Source organism: Martes martes (genome assembly GCF_963455335.1).
Source record: "Martes martes genome assembly, chromosome: 15".
Lineage (NCBI taxonomy): Eukaryota > Metazoa > Chordata > Mammalia > Carnivora > Mustelidae > Martes > Martes martes.
In genome coordinates this window covers 27,244,626-27,262,700 of record NC_137903.1, presented here as the reverse complement: position 1 = coordinate 27,262,700, position 18,075 = coordinate 27,244,626, and the positions used below count along the sequence as shown (strand labels likewise).

General features: G+C 44.8%; 1 protein-coding gene across 6 annotated transcripts; it reads right to left on the bottom strand.

Moving 5' to 3' along the window:
* Window positions 1-349: 349 nt before the first annotated feature.
* On the bottom strand, window positions 350-15,391 carry ADIPOR1 (adiponectin receptor 1). Of its 6 annotated transcripts, XM_080825120.1 has the most exons (10): window positions 15,191-15,373; window positions 10,991-11,057; window positions 8,388-8,554; window positions 7,592-7,826; window positions 5,975-6,091; window positions 4,749-4,920; window positions 4,121-4,307; window positions 2,924-3,111; window positions 1,542-1,735; window positions 350-1,210 (listed from the first exon to the last, which is right to left on the bottom strand). In XM_080825120.1, exons 4-10 carry the CDS (start codon window positions 7,730-7,732, stop codon window positions 1,082-1,084), a joined length of 1,128 nt encoding a protein of 375 aa, XP_080681246.1. In that variant the 5' UTR covers window positions 7,733-7,826; window positions 8,388-8,554; window positions 10,991-11,057; window positions 15,191-15,373; the 3' UTR covers window positions 350-1,081. The 6 variants fall into 6 exon arrangements, with proteins under 6 accessions (XP_080681246.1, XP_080681244.1, XP_080681245.1 ...); XM_080825118.1 differs by lacking the exon at window positions 8,388-8,554 and having other exon boundaries at window positions 15,191-15,378; XM_080825119.1 differs by lacking the exon at window positions 10,991-11,057.
* Between the last annotated feature and the right edge of the window lie 2,684 nt (window positions 15,392-18,075).

The window sequence follows — 18,075 nt, the reverse complement described above, 5'->3', positions numbered from 1 at the left end:
GGCAGCTTTAGAAGAATGAAACTCTTAAGTAATATTCAGTAGAGATTTGATCACAGGGATATATTCCCAACACCTTCGAGAATCTTCTAATTAATACTACTACAGCAAACCAAACTCTCTAGCACAATGTCTGTGTGGTAAGTAGAGAAAAATAAAGTTGTATTGAGAAGCATATGCTAGGAATTCAATTAGGCTCATTCATTGGCCCGCATATGCCAGCCTGTCAATCAATGACTATGATTCAAGTTTGTATCTCAGCAGAATCTGAAACTATGTTACTGGTTTTAATCCTTTGGAGTTGTGTACAAATAGTTGAGACCACACATGTTAAATCTTCGAATGCCGAGTGTCTTCTGTACTTTCTTTTATTATCATCATAGTCTTTGCATCAAGATACATAGCAATGATAGCAGGTTTCTTTTTAAAGCTTAGTATTAAATATTAAATATCTTTCCCCATTTTAATTTTACATTACTCTGCCAAGAAAAAAAAAAAAAATTAAAAGTCAAGTTACTTGAAGCCTGGACACACTTCCATGATTAGCCGGGCTATGTAAAAGTTGGTGGCTTTGTTCTTCCTGCTGTAAAAGCAGATCCAGGCCCGAGAAAGATGGGACCAGGTTCTAATTGTTTTTGAAAAGTGTGCTACAAAAATGGATGGCCTGTTATAAGCCAGGTTACAAAGTAAGGATGGGGGTAAGGGAGGGATATTTTCCTCCAGAAAGAGAATTTCTGAAGAGTCCCAGTCCATCATTTTTTCCCAAAATGGCTGGAGGAGGGGTAAAATCTCAACATGAGCTTCGAAGTACTGTCTCTGTGAGGGGACGGTAGTTGCCTTGCCAACAAGGGGGAGCTGCTGAAGACAGGCATGGCTAAATTGGGCCATCTCCGCCCTCCTCAGCTAGGGAAATGGAAAGTATTGCCCAGTGGGTGTGAAAGTGGGCTGAAGCTTGGTTGGTACTGAATTCTCTAAGAGATTTCTTCTAGAAACAGACAACTCAGACTCTTCCTCTCACGTCAACAAAGAAGTTATTTTTAAAAGCACTTGGGAAGTTCCTCCTCCACCCCTCAGGTAGGAAGGCTCAGAGAAGGGAGTCATCAGTACAGCCGCCCTCTAGGCCGTAACGGAATTCTTGAAGGTTGGAGACCCCGTAGAAGTGGACAAAGGCTGCGGCCACCACCAGGACATGGAAAATCTGATGAGACTGGAACTGTAGGAATGACAAGAGAAGGGCCTTTAGGACAGTGGCAAGGGGAGATCAGAAGTAAGTAGCAGGCATTTGCCTCTTCTAGTGTCTCCTTAAAAGTCTTTTTACATCATAAAAGTGATGTATTTGTTGTAGAAAATTTTTTATAAATCTTGTGAGAGATACATCAAAATGTTAATACTGGTTATTCCCCTGCCGTTTCTCCCTGTGTATATACAGGTACCCTGAAACACTACATTACGCGGTCCCTATGTTTCTTACCGCCTTGTACTCAGACCTTTAACTTTGGCTGGTCACTCACATCATAGGCCCCGCTGGAAGAGTCCCTTCTTACCCATATGTCAAATTTCCCAGGAAAGAAACGCTCAGGAATTCGCGCAGCATAAAGGCCGGCTCCGGTGATGTACATCACAGCCATGAGGAAGAACCAGCCCATCTGGCCCACTGTGGTGGCCTTGACAAAGCCCTCAGCGATAGTAAAGTGCATGGTGGGCACAACACCACTCAAGCCAAGTCCCAGGAACACTCCTGAACAAAGCAGACATAAGATCGTCAAGGAAATAGCCACCACATGGCAAGCACCACTGTCTTACTCTAGAATTCAGATGTGTATTGTCACAATTAGCTATTTTCTGGTGAACAGGACATGTTTAGGAAACTCAACCACATGGCGGATAATAGACAGCAGACATTTCTTCAACATCCAGAATGGGAAGAAGGCTCTCTGTGTTCGTGCTAATCTAGCTATTTCCTTTTAAGGAGCACCGAGAACAAACATCCAACATTCTTAATTATTTGTTAAGAAATATGAAGCCTTGGCCAAAAGCCTATGTCAAACACCTCTCATGGCTAACTTGGATACAGAACCTAAATGGCAAGGCTTCAGGTGGGTGGCTTCCAAGTCAGAGAGGAGCTGGGCAGCTTTTCCATTAAGTTCATAAAAAACTTAAGCAACGGGACTCTGACCTCCTGAGTAGACAGACATACCCAGATCAGAAGTTGTCAAGGCTCAGACACACACAAGTCAGTAAGAGGAAGGAAGAATGGGTATCTGTCTCAACATCACTACCCTACACTTAACTGGAGGGCAGGGCTGACCTTCCGCATTTTTGTAGGTGCCCTTGTTAAAGCACAATGCCAGCACACAGCTGGTGCCTCACAAATATTTAATTCTTTTAACTGAAGGTTTAAGACACAGCACATATTAAGAAGTCCAAAGGGCCTGAAACCTAGTGGTAACTAATGTGTTGCTGTAAAAATGAAGCTTAAAAGGAGAGTCCAGATGAGACAAGACAAAGATGTTGATGTTTGTAGCTGTTACAATAGTTGTGACCAGTGTTTATGCTCAAGGTTTTTTGTTTTGTTTTGTTTTTTAATTCACCAAACCAAGCCTTCCATTCCCTTGCCTAGGACTTGGGTCACTAAAATGGCTCTGTATATTTTTTAACTTTCTCAAACCAAATTTGAGAGCAATCACTTCTATACTTACAGCGAATTGACCAGCTTGGTAGTTACCTGTCTTGCCAGCATGGCACTGAAATACTATGAAACACGGGGGAGAATTGAACTTTGAAAATTCTTGGTGCTTTCTGTGTTCTAAACACAAATCAGGGCTTGGTGGGGTCCCCCAACTGCAAACCTTAGGGTCCAGGGTTAGGCCTATTAGACTCAAGGGCCGAATATAAATGAAGTTTACCTCTATGTCTTCCTACCCACCTGCTCTTGTCTGCCGGTGCTTAGGAGTGGCAAACCGGTCCCACTGTGCTACGATGATGGCAGAAATGCCCAGGACACAGACGATGGAGAGGTAGATGAGCCGTGGCTGTGGGGAGCAGTAGAAGGAGTAATAGAGCCAGGGGACAAAGCTCCCCATAATCAGTAGAGCAATCCCTGAATAATCCAGTCTAAAAAAAGAGCCATAAACATGAAATGAATCAGTGGGAGAAATGAAGAAATCCTAAGGCTTGTTGAATTTGTTCTTTCTGTTTACCTGCTCCCAGATTTGAACAGCTCCACTCAGCCTTCCCTCATTCCCATACAATCTATCCTGCATCCTGGATCAAAAACCCACCAGGTGAAGCGCGTCTATTTTGCTATGGAAAAGTTTCTAAGAATCTGGGATCCCAGGACTTCATCCCTTCCCTTAGTTGTGAGCGGCCAAATCTCCCCCTAGTGGAGACTTCAGTTTAGGATTTCTGTCACTAGCTCATACCCAGCTTCCCATTCACAAAGGGCTCTGAATGTTCTTCAGTTCTGATCACTTGCGTTCCCAAAACAAAACCCTGGAACTGGGAGTACTCCTAAGAGGTACTGTTCTGATTTAGTTGACTTTTTTAATGATGAAAATGTATTCCTGTTACTGGTGTTATGGGAAAGCCAAAATAACCTGCCGCTGCCACCACCAAAACCAATACCACCACTACCAACAGCAAGCAAATAAACAGAATTCTGGGCACAGAGTTGGGGAATCTAAAAAGCATTAGAGGATGGACATCTGGGGCTTCCAGCAGTGCGTGGGCAGCAAAGATAAGGCCAGCTGGACGAGTGGGTAGGAGCATTAGCAGCACGAAGCAGGAATACCTTATCATGTCCTGCTGTGGCTCAGGCCAATGGGAAGGTCAGACAGTACTGAGTATTTGGGCTTGAAGAGCAGCCCACTGGTACCCCAAATTTCACAAACAATAGTACCATATAGGTAAAATCCATCTGTTGAGGAGGCTGCAGTGCATTTTTTCATGAAGGATTTAAGAGAAGAACTTCACTGCCCAATTATACCCACAAAATGGAAAGCCCTTCCTCTGGGACATCAGGGAACCTTTAGGAGTGACTGGAGCTTTCAGCACCCGGTCAGCTCATATCACAAGATGTGACAGTAGTGTGTGGTCTTTCCGTACTGACGTTCTTTCAACTCACTTGGAAAAAGTCCGAGAGACTTTCTCTGAATGACAATAAACGGTGTGAAAGAGCCAGGAGAAACTGAGGCAGAGCACTGCACCCAAAAAGAACATTCCAAAAACCACCTTCTCCTGTAGAGGGGCCATGAAGTACATATTTGGTCTGAGCATGGTCAAGATTCCCAAAAAGAGAAACAGGACAAAACCTAGAGGAGAGAAAAGAAAAAAAAAAAAAAAAGCCTAAGACAGTACATGCAACTTGATGGTGTTAAATCAGCACCAAAACAATAGAGTTCAGAACTGAAGTCTAAAATTTCAGGAGAAAATGGTACCAGTCATAGAAACTCAGACTAAAACAGTACTTTTTGAAATGTTGGCATTTTGTTTGGACAGTGGGAATTCATGAGATAGAAGCGACTGTCTCCACGGAGGACAGTTCTGCCAGGAATCCCAAAAGAACATCTAGTTCCAATTTCTTCTCTTGGTTCTAGGCCTTCCTTTTCTAGTCTCAAAGATCAGTGATCAAGGATCAATCAACCAGTCAGAACAACTTTGTTCTTTTCCTTCCCCTGGACAAAGGCTATATAATCCCTCTGGCATTTAAGGAGACCAAAACACTGGATTTCTTCCCCGCCCCAATCACTCACCAAGCAGATGGGTCCAGATGTTGCCAGTTTCTGTATGGATGCGGAAAATGCTCTTGAAGCAAGCCCGGAAGGAGGGCATAGGTGGTCTGTGGCCATGTAGCAAGTAGTCATTGTCCTTCAGCCAATCAGGGAGTACGTCATATGGGATGACCCTCCAGCGTCCTTCCCAGACCTGGAATATATACACTATAAGAAGGGCCCTAAAGAATGGTAGTTTCCACAAGGACAAGGGAATCAGCCTGGACTTGCAGATATCCAAGACACAGTATGAACGAGCCCATCACAGTACTGTATATCTTGACCAATTTTTGCTAATGCCTTTGTTCTTGCATCATGTTAGTTTATCTGGATATGCCTTAGATAAATGTATCTCAATCTTGAAAAAAAATACGGCAGGACTTTCTTTAAGCTACTTGAAATTTCACAATTAAGTAAAAATAGTGAATGAAAACAAAGAAATAGAAATTATATATAACGGTTTCAAAAACATACATTTTATCCTTCCTTTGCCCCTCTAATCCAGAAGATTCTATTTGCCCCCTGCTCAATCCTTTCCCCCCAGTAGATTCTAAGTCCTTCCTAGGTTGGGACTATGTCTTTACAGAGCAGGGGTTCTTAACCCAGGACACACAGACAACAGATAGAATCTAGGGAGGGGTGGAAATCCGGATGGAAAAAAATGATCTTTCATTTTCACTCACCTCTACCTGGAATCTAACACTCCCTTCAATTATAAACGTGACCAAAAGCACAGTAGTGCTAGAACCTGTGACTGTCACCCATGGAAATGGGAGAGAATTTCATAAACTAGTTTTACAGATATCAAAATATTGTTACTCTTCACTGCTTAGAAGTGTAAATTTTAATAAAATACATTATCACTTGTCATTAATGCCTGTCTAATATGTGCATAAAAGGAGCCCACATTAAAATTTTGGAATTTTTAAAAATTAGAAAATTCTAACAATTGCCAAAGGGATCCATCGCTTAAAAAAAAAAAAAAAATAAAAGCTAAGAACTTCTGTTTTAGAATATATTCTGAGCACTGCCTAACATGGTAGGTAGTAAAAATGTAGCTACCCTTCCCCTTGATTTCCTTCACCCTAAGTAAAGACAAACCCACATGAGGGAGTAAAAGTTCTTCAGTCCAATGCGTGGATGCCAGCTAGGAGCATCCCAGGGAAGCCCACTGCCCTTGTTCCAGGACAGAAGCTACTGGGCTGTACCTTATACACAAACTCCTCCATCTTCTCCATGGCATGGTGGGCCTGCAGGGGAAGCGTCAGTACCCGCACCTCCTCCTCCTCTTCCTGGGGCACCGGGCATGCTTGTTCTTCTTCAGCCTACAGGGTTGAAAAATACACAAAAACCAATCCTAAGAGCCGTCTCATAGACTCTGCTAGTCCAGATCAGAAAGATCCAGAGAAACCCAAACTCAACACTTCCTGCCTGGCCACACTCCTACACATAGGACCTTGTGGCTTTTTCTCCAAAAGCATGAGAGTTAATGAGTTTATAACACTGTAGCTCAAGCTTGTTAATACTTTGCAAGCGCTGGAGAGAGTGCTCGATTCAGCACCCGGGAGGTAGATGGATGGGGGCTGACGTGAAAGGGATACTGGACTGCCACGCCAGTCCTGAATGTTCTTTAAGTTTGGAGGCCCCTCCTCCTCTCGGACAGTGGTTCTCAACTGTCCCCAATTTCCCAAATCTCTCTCTATTCTAGACCACTAAATTCTCGAAACTATGGAAGAGACAGAGTCTCAGAGATTCCCTTAAGAATTTAAATCTGTTTATAGTTCCCGGTTCACGGACTCTGGGGATTATGTTGTGACTGTAACTTTGTCTTCCTTGCAGCTCCCAAGGGTCTCAGGGCCTCCAGACTGGTTCTGTAGAAAGCAGCAGCACTGAGTCCTGTACCCCAGGGACCCTTGACACAAAGTGTGCACACACGAGAGCACTTCCCTATCAAGGAGAGAGACTTTTCTCTCAGTCCCAAGGCTCTAAACCATGGAGACGGAGAGCCAGGCGGTTCAGCTCCTTCTCTTTCTCTCTCCCGTTGATGGTCCCTGGGAAACAAATGGTCCCTCTTAAATTTTGTGGTACAGATTTCTGCTTGCCTATCTCAATATCCATTCTCTCTCTCTCTTCCTCAGTAACAAAGTCCTTGGTTTTACTCAGGGTGGCAATGTTCCTGTAATTTTACTCAGGCCCAAAGAAGAGACTACTTTGTCTGCATTCCACTGCAGCTGAATATAACTATGTAACGAAGTTCCGGCCTATGGGATGTAAATGCAAGGGTTGTGAGGTACTTCCAGAAAGGGTGGGCCCTTCTTCTCTTTCCCCTTCCTCTCTTCTGGTGGCTGGTAGGGGAGTGTGATGGGTAACACTGACAATGGAGGAGGGGAGCAAGACAGGGCCTGACTGGAGTGGAGCCTCTGTTATCAGCCTAGGATGGATTACTTCTAGAATTCTTTTACATGAGACACACCTTCTTGTCAAGACTATAGGGGTTTTTGTCTGTTATACGAAGCCAAACCTAATCCTAACTGATGCTTCATTCATTCACAGGCATTTACTAATTACTTACTGGACTTTAGGCCTTGTGTTAATTAAGTCCTGGGGTTATAAAGATGAGTGAACTTGCAAAAGCTTACTGTGCGAAAAGGATACAAATAAGTAAGAGACATGTAATGTAGTAAGATAAGCCTGGGATAGAGATATTCCCAGGGTGCTATGGTTCCTCCTTTGGGGAGAGAGGTGAGATCTTAGAAAAATGGACACTGACACAGGCCTAATGAGAAGTTCTGATCAAGGCAATGACTCCTGGGAAGACAACTTACTTTGGTTGGGCTGGCGATTACCCGTTTGCCCTTCTCTTCTAGCAGGGGTCCCAGTTCAGCCAGCTCCACCGTGTCCGTTTCCCTGTTACTGGCCGGAGCTCCATTGCCCTGTGCCACCACAGATCCTCTGTGAGAAGTCATCTGGCTGGTACCCCAAAACCCTGCAGCTTCAGCTTGGGGAAAGGTTGGGGTCTCTCAGCCCCAGGGGGCAGAGATCTCCCTGTGATGGTGAACACTGAAAGCAAACACAAACAAGAAGGGTATTGGCAATTGATTCCTCTTCCATTTTCATGACCACGAGTCAACCCTGAGTAAGACACAGCTAATCAGCTGACACCCTATCTCCAATTCTGAAGTCTAGGTGATTGCTAAATTAAAATCTATTCCTTGTTCTCCCTCTTCAATGTTAGTCTTGACTCGGAACTTCACTAATCTTTTTTTTTTTTTTTAATTTTGTTTATTTATTTGACAACAGAGATCACAAGTAGGCAGAGAGGCGGGCAGAGAGGGAGAAGCAGGCTCCCCGCTGAGCGGAGAGCCCAATTCGGGGCTCGATCCCAAGACCCTGGGATCACGACCTGAGCTGAAGGCATAGGCTTTAACCCACTGAGCCACACAGGTGCCCCAGAACTTCACTAATCTTACAGATAAGGCTGAAAATATAACATCTGACTGGTTGTCTTCAAAGGATCTGTGGTTATTGTACCAAATTGTCACCACAGAAAACCAGTGACTCACCCTCAACCACCCCCTGCCAAAGGTGTGGAGCCCATTTAACGAGAAGAGTCTAACCTACCATTCCCAAAGCTATTCTGCCCAAGAAAGGCTTGGCTCTGAGAGTGAAGTGCAAAAATAGGAGGCCAGGTCCTGGCTGTAATTGCAGATGACCCTTCAACAAACACAGGCTTGAACTGCGAGGGTCCACCTATATGCAGATTTTCTTCAAGACGTATATGTACAGTCCTGTAAATATATTTTATCTTCCTTAGGATTTTCTTAATAAGTTTCTTTTTTCTAGCTTTATTATAAGAATGCAGAATGTAATACATGTAACATATAAAATATGTGTTCAACTGTTTATGTTATTGGTAAGACTTCTGGTCAACAGTATGCTGTTAGGAGTTAACTTCTGGGAAGTCCAAAGTTATCTGAGGATTTTCAACTGTGTGGGGATCAGTGCCCCTAACCTCTGTGTTGTTCAAAGGTCAACTGTATTTCAAGACCACCCAAGCTTGAAACAAATCAAATGCCAACTGAACTCGGGTGGGCTTTTTCTACAAATGCTCTGCCAAGTGTGCACCACATGCAGAAGGAACCTGATTGTGAGCCAGATGTCCTGGTTAATTTCTCTGCAATGTCTACTAATTCTATTGTAGGATTATAGCCTGGGTTCAACACGTGGATAACAAGCTTTCATCATAATCTCTCCTTAAAGCAAGCAATAACTTACCTGGGAGCAGGAAGTTGAAGACAAGGAGGCAGCCCCAGCCTTGCCCTTTGCCAAACACATACCAAACAACCAGCTCAGCTTGTCACAAACACCGTAGCTCATAATCCAAGCCCCATTCACATTAGTTTTTCAGAAACTAGAGACAAGTACACAAATCCCTAAGGAAAACCAGAGAAACCTAGAAGTCAGTTTTCTAGGAAAAACTTTTAATACTTGAGGTTTTCCTGAGCTGGACTTCAGGCAGTGGTCTTTCAATCAGGCCTCAGGGAGATGAAAATGATATTGAAAAGAGAGGAAAAGTGTCCAAAGATATTCACCATTTTGTATATTACTATCCCTCCACCCAAAAGAAGGGAGCTTATTACTCATAGCAACACTAATGACCAGAATATTAGCATTTTTATGCACTGGCTATCTGAACCCAATGACCACAGGGCAATGCAGAGAGGGTCAAGCAGCGCCTGCACAGGGAGCGGGCTGCATTACCAGAGAGGAAATGGAAGCTTAGGGAACCCAAACCTTTTATAATAAGCAGTAACCATGACTGCTCATGAGAGAGACATTCCCACCGCTGTTCACTACATAAATATCTTTGATAGCTCATACCAGTTCTCTTTTTATCTAATACTAATTACAGTTCCTTCTCAGGGATTATAATTGGATATAAGTAGTCAGATGAGGGCAGTCCTTAAGTTTCAAAAGTCATGCTATGCTCAACTCACAAGGACATCTGAAAGCAACAGGCAAATTTGGTTCGAGAGCAAACAGTAACTCACTGCACAACAGACTTTTACACGGTGTCGACACATAGACAGTTCTTCCTTCAAATGGGCGAGATTCCGACAAGACAGATACCAACCCATAGTCAAAGCCAACAACTGAGCCTAAGGAGAACAGGCAACTGGAAGCCCCTGGAAACCTCAGGAAATAGGCAATCCCCATAAGAAACACTGGGAAATCTTTATCAACGGGTTGGCCGCAAAACAAATTTCCTTAGAGTGAAGTACTACTGAATTAACAACTTTACTAAGAAATAATTTATACTAGAGAAACGAAGAAAAGCTTTCCGCACTTTGGACAAGCCTGAACTGGGAGCATACACTTAGCCTAGAACACTGCTGCCAGGGTGGAAAAAAAAAACAAAACAACTCAGGTTCTGTACTATGTACCCTTGATTTTGGTCAGAACCCATATTTCAGAATGAATGCATGGAGGGGACAGCATTCTAGTCAGCAAGCATATGACTTATTAGCTTCTTGTCACCAACTAAGGGTTTATGTACTTTTTCTTATGCTTGTGGGGCTTTCTCCTTTTCCCCCAGAGTAAGCCAAAATATTCATGGAGTATTTAACAAATACATTTAGCACTAGCACCCTAAGGCATTCTAAGGTACTGTGCAAAATACACAGCTAAACAGGTGTCATCAAAGGATGGCATGACGTCACTTGTAATACGTACAGAGTCAGTGATACAATTTCACAGTCCCAGGAGGGCAGCGGGGGGAGAGAACTCATAACCTAGAATGGTCACATACTAAATTCAATTATTTCGAATGCTCTGTCACTGTTTCACTAGAGGCAATGAGACTAACAGAGTCAAAGTGTAAGTTGGGCAGTTAGGGTCAGAGATCCAATGCAGAATCCAGCATGGTATTCTCACTGATTTCCTCATTTGATCTGCAAAGTTTTAACGCCCTCAAGTCTAGTGTTCTCCTAGGATGATCTCTGTCTCTTGGCCATCATGTCTTCTCCCTTTCAGTCCAAATCACTCTCTGTTAATTCTTCTGATGCCCGCCAGCTCCTCTATCCCTAACTCCTACACCTCCCCTCAGCATTGACTTCCAGGCCCGGTCACTACACCTAACAGACATCCCAATTAACTCACAAATCAGCCACCAGCTATGACTCATCATACAAGATATGGCATCATGCATCATGTAAAGTACATACAATGGAGGTCAATGGAGATCATGTCATCATAGTGAGCAAAGTCCATTGTCCAGTTTGGTCTTCTAAACTGTAGCAACACAGAGACAGGAAAGGGAAAGATAGGGATTGGAGTTCTGGCAAGAGAGAAGAGCAAGTAATACTGGGACCTGGAAATATAACTTCTGACAGGGTGACCAGTCACAAACAACTGGGAATTATTACAAGCAAGCGTTTTTGTCTTTATTCTATAAAACCAGCATAAACCCGTATGGTATTAAGACCGATTCTGGGAGCGCTCAGGAGAGCCAAACATACTTCAACTTTCTGCCACCTTTCTATATCCTTAGTATTTTAGAGGAAACACATTTCCCCTCAAACTCACCACACCCAGTGTAACAAATTGTAACTGGGCCAAACTCCACTGAGTACATTTTTGATGGGATTTCTTCAATTCAAGCTAATAAAAATCTTTACCACTAAGCTTTCCAACTGGATAAACCTATGATCTTTAGAGAAAAGAGCTGTGGAGGCAGGGAGGTGTTTGTGCTCCTATAAATAAGATAATCCTCTGCCATACTTGGGGAAAGAACTGATTCTTAATCACCAGCCAGTTAGCCAGACAGTTTACTTCCCTCACAGTTTCTGGAGACATTCATTCTGAGAACCAGTTCCCAAGTTTTCCAAGCACACTCCTTCCCTGGGGTCAAAGGCATCGAGCTTCTTCTGCAAATTTTTAAGCCGGGGTTTCTGGACTCTTAGAGATTCTGTGCATAGGCATGGGTAGGGTCCAACTACACCTGCCCAACTCTATCATTCCAAAGCAAGATTAGTTTTTGTAAAGTCAAAGAATGCGGCCATCTTCACGACATCTGCTCTGTTAGGGGATGTGGCTTCATAGCACTGCTAGGGGAAAATGAGTCAAGGCAAAGACCTATGTTTGAAAATTAGCAAACTGCAGCAGTGGGCCTTAGCATTCTCACTGGATGCTAAGTGTCATAGACGTAGTGTCTGAAGTGGAAAATCACACTCTAACCTTCCTTGTAGCTTTCCTCCAGCTACCCCAACAGAAGACTTTGGATCCTACAGACAGAAAAGCTTTTTTTTAAAAAAATATTTTATTTATTTATCTGACAGAGAGAGACAGCAAGAGAGGGAACACAAGCAGGTGGAGTGGGAGAGGGAGAAGCAGGCTTCCTGCTGAGCAGGGAGCCCGATGCGGGCTCCATCCCAGGACCCTGGGATCATGACCTGGGCTGAAGGCAGATGCTTAATGACTGAGCCACCCAGGCACCCCCAGACAGATAAGCTTTTCAAATACCATGACCCCATACCCAAATTTTTTATAAAAAATTAAAAATTAAAGAAAATACTCAGGCTGATGATGGAGTTTCATGCCAGTCCCTGTTTTTAATATTTGGCTTTTAGACATACGGTCAGTACAGTTCTACATCAGAGCGGTCATGTTACACTGTGCACCTCAGAAACCTCATCTAGGTACATGCCTAAAAGCCAATCAGTTGGAACTGGTTTGCCTACAGGGCACTTTCAAGGATCCTTTCCATTGAAGATAGTTACAAACTTTATAAACACCAATCACGCCGCCAACATTACTGAGCAGGAAAAGGGAATTAACTTTGAGAATGGTGAGAGGAACAGAGTTTGGTGGGTGATATTAGAGACAAATGGATGTCAAGGACAAAATGTAATGACTTTGATAAGTACCAGTACCAGAAAAAACAATAGCAACACCATAATTAATTAATAAAGCTTCTGGGTTTGAACATGACTGTTTAGTTCACCAGTGCAATCACATGTAGACGGGGCAGGATAATACAGCAAGGTTTTTTTTTTTTTTAAAGATTTTATTTATTTATTTAAGACAGACACAGAGAGAGAGAGAGAGAGAGAGAGCAAGCGCGCGCACACATGAGTGGGGAGAGAGGCAGAGGGAGAAGCAGGAGCAGGGGGAGGGGCAGAGGGAGAAGCAGACTCCCAGCTAGCTGCAGGGCTCTATCCTGGGACCCTGAGATCATAACCTGAGCCAAACACATCCTGAGATCATGACATGAGCCAAAGGCAGCCACTTAACCAAATGAGCCACCCAGGTGCCCCTACAGTAAGAGTGCTATCGAGCCCCGCTTCCGGCCCTTTGCTCAGCGGGAAGCCTGCTTCTCCTTCTCCCACTTCCCCCTGCTTCTGTTCCCTCTCTCCCTGTGTCTCTGTCAAATAAATAGAATCTTAAAAAAAAAAAAAAAAGAGTTCACTTTGGCTTTATATTACAGGGGTCAAAGGAAATTTCCTAGGGAAATAGAGAAGAAACTTAACTGGCCTAGAAAGAAACACAAATTCTATTCTTTATCCATCTGACAATACCTACTGATTGTTTACAGTGTCCGTGGCATTGTGGCTACAGAGATAAGGCAAAGAATTAGCAGTATGACAAGGTTGCTGGCCTCTATTTTAAGAGGGGGGCAATGACTTTTTTCTACTAACATCACTACAGAGCTAAATGCCATTAAGTGCTGGAGGAATTCAGAAGAAAAGCTCAATTTTAGTTGGAATGACCAGGAAAGGTTTTGTGGAAGATTTTAAGGAAGTATCTTGATAGGTAAAATGGAAGTAGCGCCCATTCGAGAAGTGTACGTAGCATGAACCAAGGCAGGCTTGAAAGAACACAGTCCCCAGGGCAGTGAATAATCCACTTTTCCATAAGGGACTCTTCCACAGATAAAATGAGGCCAGATTTTAAGAAACTGAAGACAGCCTAAAAGCCTACTTAAGGTGGAATCCTTTATGCATTAGCAATGGTGAGCCTAGTGATGCTTTTCTACTTGCAGGCAAAGTGGTCATTTATTTTTAAATCCCTTGGGAATCATGTAATTTCTTAGCCACTGAGAACAGAAGGCTTTCATATTCTATTCCACAATCAGGTATGGTTTTGTGGCGGTCTACCCTAAGATGGACCCTCACACACCAGTTTTTCAGAAAATTGATTCCCCAAGTACCAACTGCTATAGGGGAACACAGAAGTTACTCCGGAAATAAGTTTAGTGGCTGCAAGCTGGAAATGGCTACCCTGACAGGGCAATCTACTTAGCAGCTCCCAGTCTAAATTCCTGGTGCTGTACAGATGCTCTAAAATATCAGCAACAACAGTTGCACCCTAACAGGTGACCCAGCCCCTATCAAGAGAGAAAGGCAGTGAACAACCCCACTAGGACTTCACATTAGAAAAGAACCAGCCATTATGGTGTTAACTTAATTAACATCAGCAGCCTATCTATTCCCTGCTGTTTTCTCGCCTATCTTTTAAATACTTGGGGGAAATAGTATGGTTAATCTAGGAAAGCAGTATGTAGGCCTCCTATTGCTCCCGGCACCTGAAATTGTAGAAACTGAAATTCGCCTCCTCAGTTTCCCAGTAGCCTGAGAAGTACCAGAAACTGAGGGGAAGCTTTTATCTATTTTATTTTCTTAAAAGCCAAAGGCCTGAAGACCCAAAATCTCACACGTAAGATAGTACACATCAATGTGACATTTCTGAAGGAATAAAATTCCGTTTTTCTCCCAGTTTCGATTTTGCTCACGTTCCAGCTTTTGGGATTACCTTAAATCAAGGTAAATCGTCCACTAATCTCATTTTCTCCCCCCCGCCTCCCACCCCGTCGAGGTGGGCACACTGTCACAGTCTGATCTGCCAAAGACTTGTGATCGAGGACCCTTGGGGCTGCCCCTGTCACCAAAAGCTGAGAGAGGCGCTTCTGCGACCCAGGCCCACACCCCCATTCCTCACTTGCCTCGCGCAGCGGCCTTGGGACCCGGCTTAGCTCTGGCCTAGCCCGTCCCGATACGATCCCCGGGCCGGGATCCCGACGTCTCAACCCCCCGCCAGGGCTGGGAAAACTCAGCACTCACCAGGACTGTTGGCAGCCGGGGGGTTAAGCCGAGAACGAGCAGCCCACCCGCCCTTAGACTGCCTTGGAGGCCGCCTCGGAGGCGGCGCGCAGTGGGAGGGGCCGGAAATGTTTACAACCCCGACCGCGGAGCAGCCGGGAGGAGCTGCCGGCTTCGGGGTGGGGGAACTCGAGACCCCCGCGTGTCCGGGCGGGTCAGCCCCACAGGCTGTCCCCGCCTCAGGTCTGGGCCGAGGCTCCCAGGGGTCCCAGTGCTGCGGCCGATCCTCGCCCACCCGCTCGCCGCGGCAGCCCGGGGGGAACTTACGGCCGGCGGGCGGGCTCTGCTGGGGGCCGCGGTCCCCCGCGCTACATCCCGCGGCGCTGGAGGCGGCCTGCGGCCGAAGGGCCCCGGATCTTCAGCGCCCTCCTCGCGCCGGAAGGGGCGCGCGACCACACAGCGTCACCTCCGCGGCCGCGTCACCTCCTCTCAGGCGCTCCCTCCTCTACTGCCGGGCATTCCTCCCGCAGTCCCAATCACTGGCCCAGTCCCCTAGGCCACGCCTCTCGAGCGCGGAGTGCCGCCCCCTCTGGCTCGGTCCCACCCTCTCCGCGGCAGGCACCACCCTCGAGGCGCAATTTCCCGCGGCAGGCCCCGCCCCTTTGCTCTGTTCCAATGGTAAACTCCGCCTCTCCAGACCCTGCGAGGACCACACCCCCGAGTTACCAACTCCAGCGCGTGATGGGAAGGAATTTCAGGGATTTAGACGAAACCCAGCGAAGGAATGCCGAATTCCCTACCATGCACCTTGTCTTCTTAAATTGGGGAAACTCTCTCTATTTCATTTATTACCAACTCCAGTGTTTTTATCTCTACAACACTTAGTTCCTTCTTCAATCCCACCGTCCTTTTCTCCCCTCCCTGAATGCTTCTTGAAGTGCCTATCGTGTGCAAGGCACTGGGCTAGACTTTCAAGTTTTGACTCCTGTTACTTCTTTTCAGAAACAGCGGGGCTGTTTTCTAACTAGTCTTGCTTGGGAACTCTCTGCTCCAGCTCCCTGCTCCCATATCGCAGCCAGAATGGTGGCCCCAGAGAGCTTGTCTGGGAGACAATCGGGCGGTGCAGCCCTTATATGAATCACAGAACACAGAAACTTTGAGGAGCTGACAATTTTCTCAATTCTCCCGAGGATGGTATATAGCTAGTGCTATCCTACATGCTGAGAGAGAAGGCAGTTTATTATATTCTTACATGGATGGCTCAGGGCACTGGGATTAATTCTTTTGGTGCTGGTTAAAAGAGACTCAGGAGTCACATAGAACCAAGTTTCTGACCCTGGCCAGCCTATGATCTTGAGTACATTACTGATCAAGAGAATGATCTCATCTGAAAAATGCGAATAAAATAGTGGTGTTTCAGGGGTACCTGGCTGGCTCAGTCATGGAGCACATGACTCTTGATCTCTGGGTTGTGAGTTTGGGCCCCATGTTGGGTATAGAGAGTATATTTATTATTTAAAAATAATAAATGTGTATTTATTAAAATATTACTTATTATTTATAAATAAAATGGTATTATTAAAAATAATAAAAAATAAAAATGTAAAAAAGAATAGTCATAAAATCTTTAAAAAAGCACTAGCTCACTGAATCTTTGTCAAGATTAAATGATAATTTAGGCAGGTTCTTAGTGTGATGGCTGGCAAATGCTTCATAAAAGTTAACTATTATGAGTTGCTCACTGTATAAAACCCTCAGAAACTTCCATTGTCCACAGAATTGAGTTTTAAATTGCATTTTTAAAATTATTTATTTTTTTGACAGACAGAGATCACAAGTGGGCAGAGAGGCAAGCAGAGAAGAGGCAAGCAGAGAAGAGGAAGCAGAGACTCCCTGCTGAGCGGGGCTCGATCCCAGAACCCTGAGATCAGGACTGGAGCTGAAGGGAGAGGCTTAACCCACTGAGCCACCCAGGCATCTGAGCTCTAAGCTTCTTTAGTGTGAGATTACAAAGGCCTCTATCAGCTGGCTCTCACCTACTCAGGGTTCATCTTGCTCTACTTTCCCTCTGGCATTTGGGCCTCGATGAATTTCTAGTTCTCCAAATATGGACTTTTCTTTTCATTTCTCTAGGCTTTTGCAAATGCTGATCCTTCTGCCAGATTGCCCTTCCTCCCATTCTCTGCTGAAAGCCCAAAGCAATTTACAATACCCAGTCCTGGGTTTTGGACTGAGACAATGCCAGGTGCACATTCTGGCTCTGCCAGCCACTGACCAGTAACTGTATGACCTTTGACAAAATCTTAATCTTAGACCCTCAGGATTACCATAAGGATTAAATTATACAGATGAGTATTTAGCACAGCATGTATTAAATGGCTAACTAAAAAATGTTAGTTCTTGGGATGCCTGGGTGGCTCAGTTAGTTAAGCAGCTGTCTTTGGCTCAGGTCGTGATCCCAGGGTTCTGGGATAGAGTCCCACGTCCGGCTCCTGGCTCAGCAGAGAGCCTGCTTCTCCCTCCCACTCTGTCTGCTACTCTCCCTGCTTGTTCTCTCCCTCTCTGTTAAATGAATAAATAAAACCTTTAAAAAAATGTTAGTTCTCTCTCCTACTCTGAATCTTTTCCCAACTCTTCCCATCTGCATCTTGTATCTCTACTATACTGTTAATCACACTGCACACTGTGTTATAATTGTTTATCACTTGTCTCTCTTACTCTAGACTGAGTTCTTTGGGGGTCTAAGACCAATCTTGGTCAGAATTGTATCCTCAGGAACTAGCACACTGCTTGGCTGGTGGCAGGTCCTTAATAAATGTTTCTATGTTGAGTGAATGAGGCAGAAACCCATATAAGACAAGGAATGGTGAGCTCTCGTGTGGGAAATTCTCTTTGTTGGGCTGCTTCACTATTTGAGCCTAACAATCAATGCAAGATCTTTGTTTTTGGAGGTGAGGTGAACAAGTGTGTCTCATGGGGCACAGTGGCCTACACATTCTAGTTGATCATGAAATGTCTGATGGCATACTAGTAACAGCATTCACTGATGACTCCGCTTTATGGAGGGGTGAATTCTGCGGGTCCCACAAGCCTTCATTTTGGGGCCCCAGGGAAAGCAACACATATTCCATGCAGAGAAGCAATGCTGACCTTCCTCCTGAGATTGATTCACTGTTCTGTCCCACTGGGACTAACAAAGAAGATCTGAGGAA

What these genes read in the sequence shown, in the direction of transcription:
- ADIPOR1 (XM_080825117.1), bottom strand. Translation starts at nt 7,732, where the DNA reads ATGACTTCTCACAGAGGATCTGTGGTGGCACAGGGCAATGGAGCTCCG. An exon ending in CATCTGGACCCATCTGCTTG is followed by an intron (nt 4,308 to 4,748) that starts GTGAGTGATTGG and finishes TCTCTCCTCTAG; the next exon opens with GTTTTGTCCTGTTTCTCTTT. An exon ending in GTCTCTCGGACTTTTTCCAA is followed by an intron (nt 3,112 to 4,120) that starts GTGAGTTGAAAG and finishes CTCTTTTTTTAG; the next exon opens with ACTGGATTATTCAGGGATTG.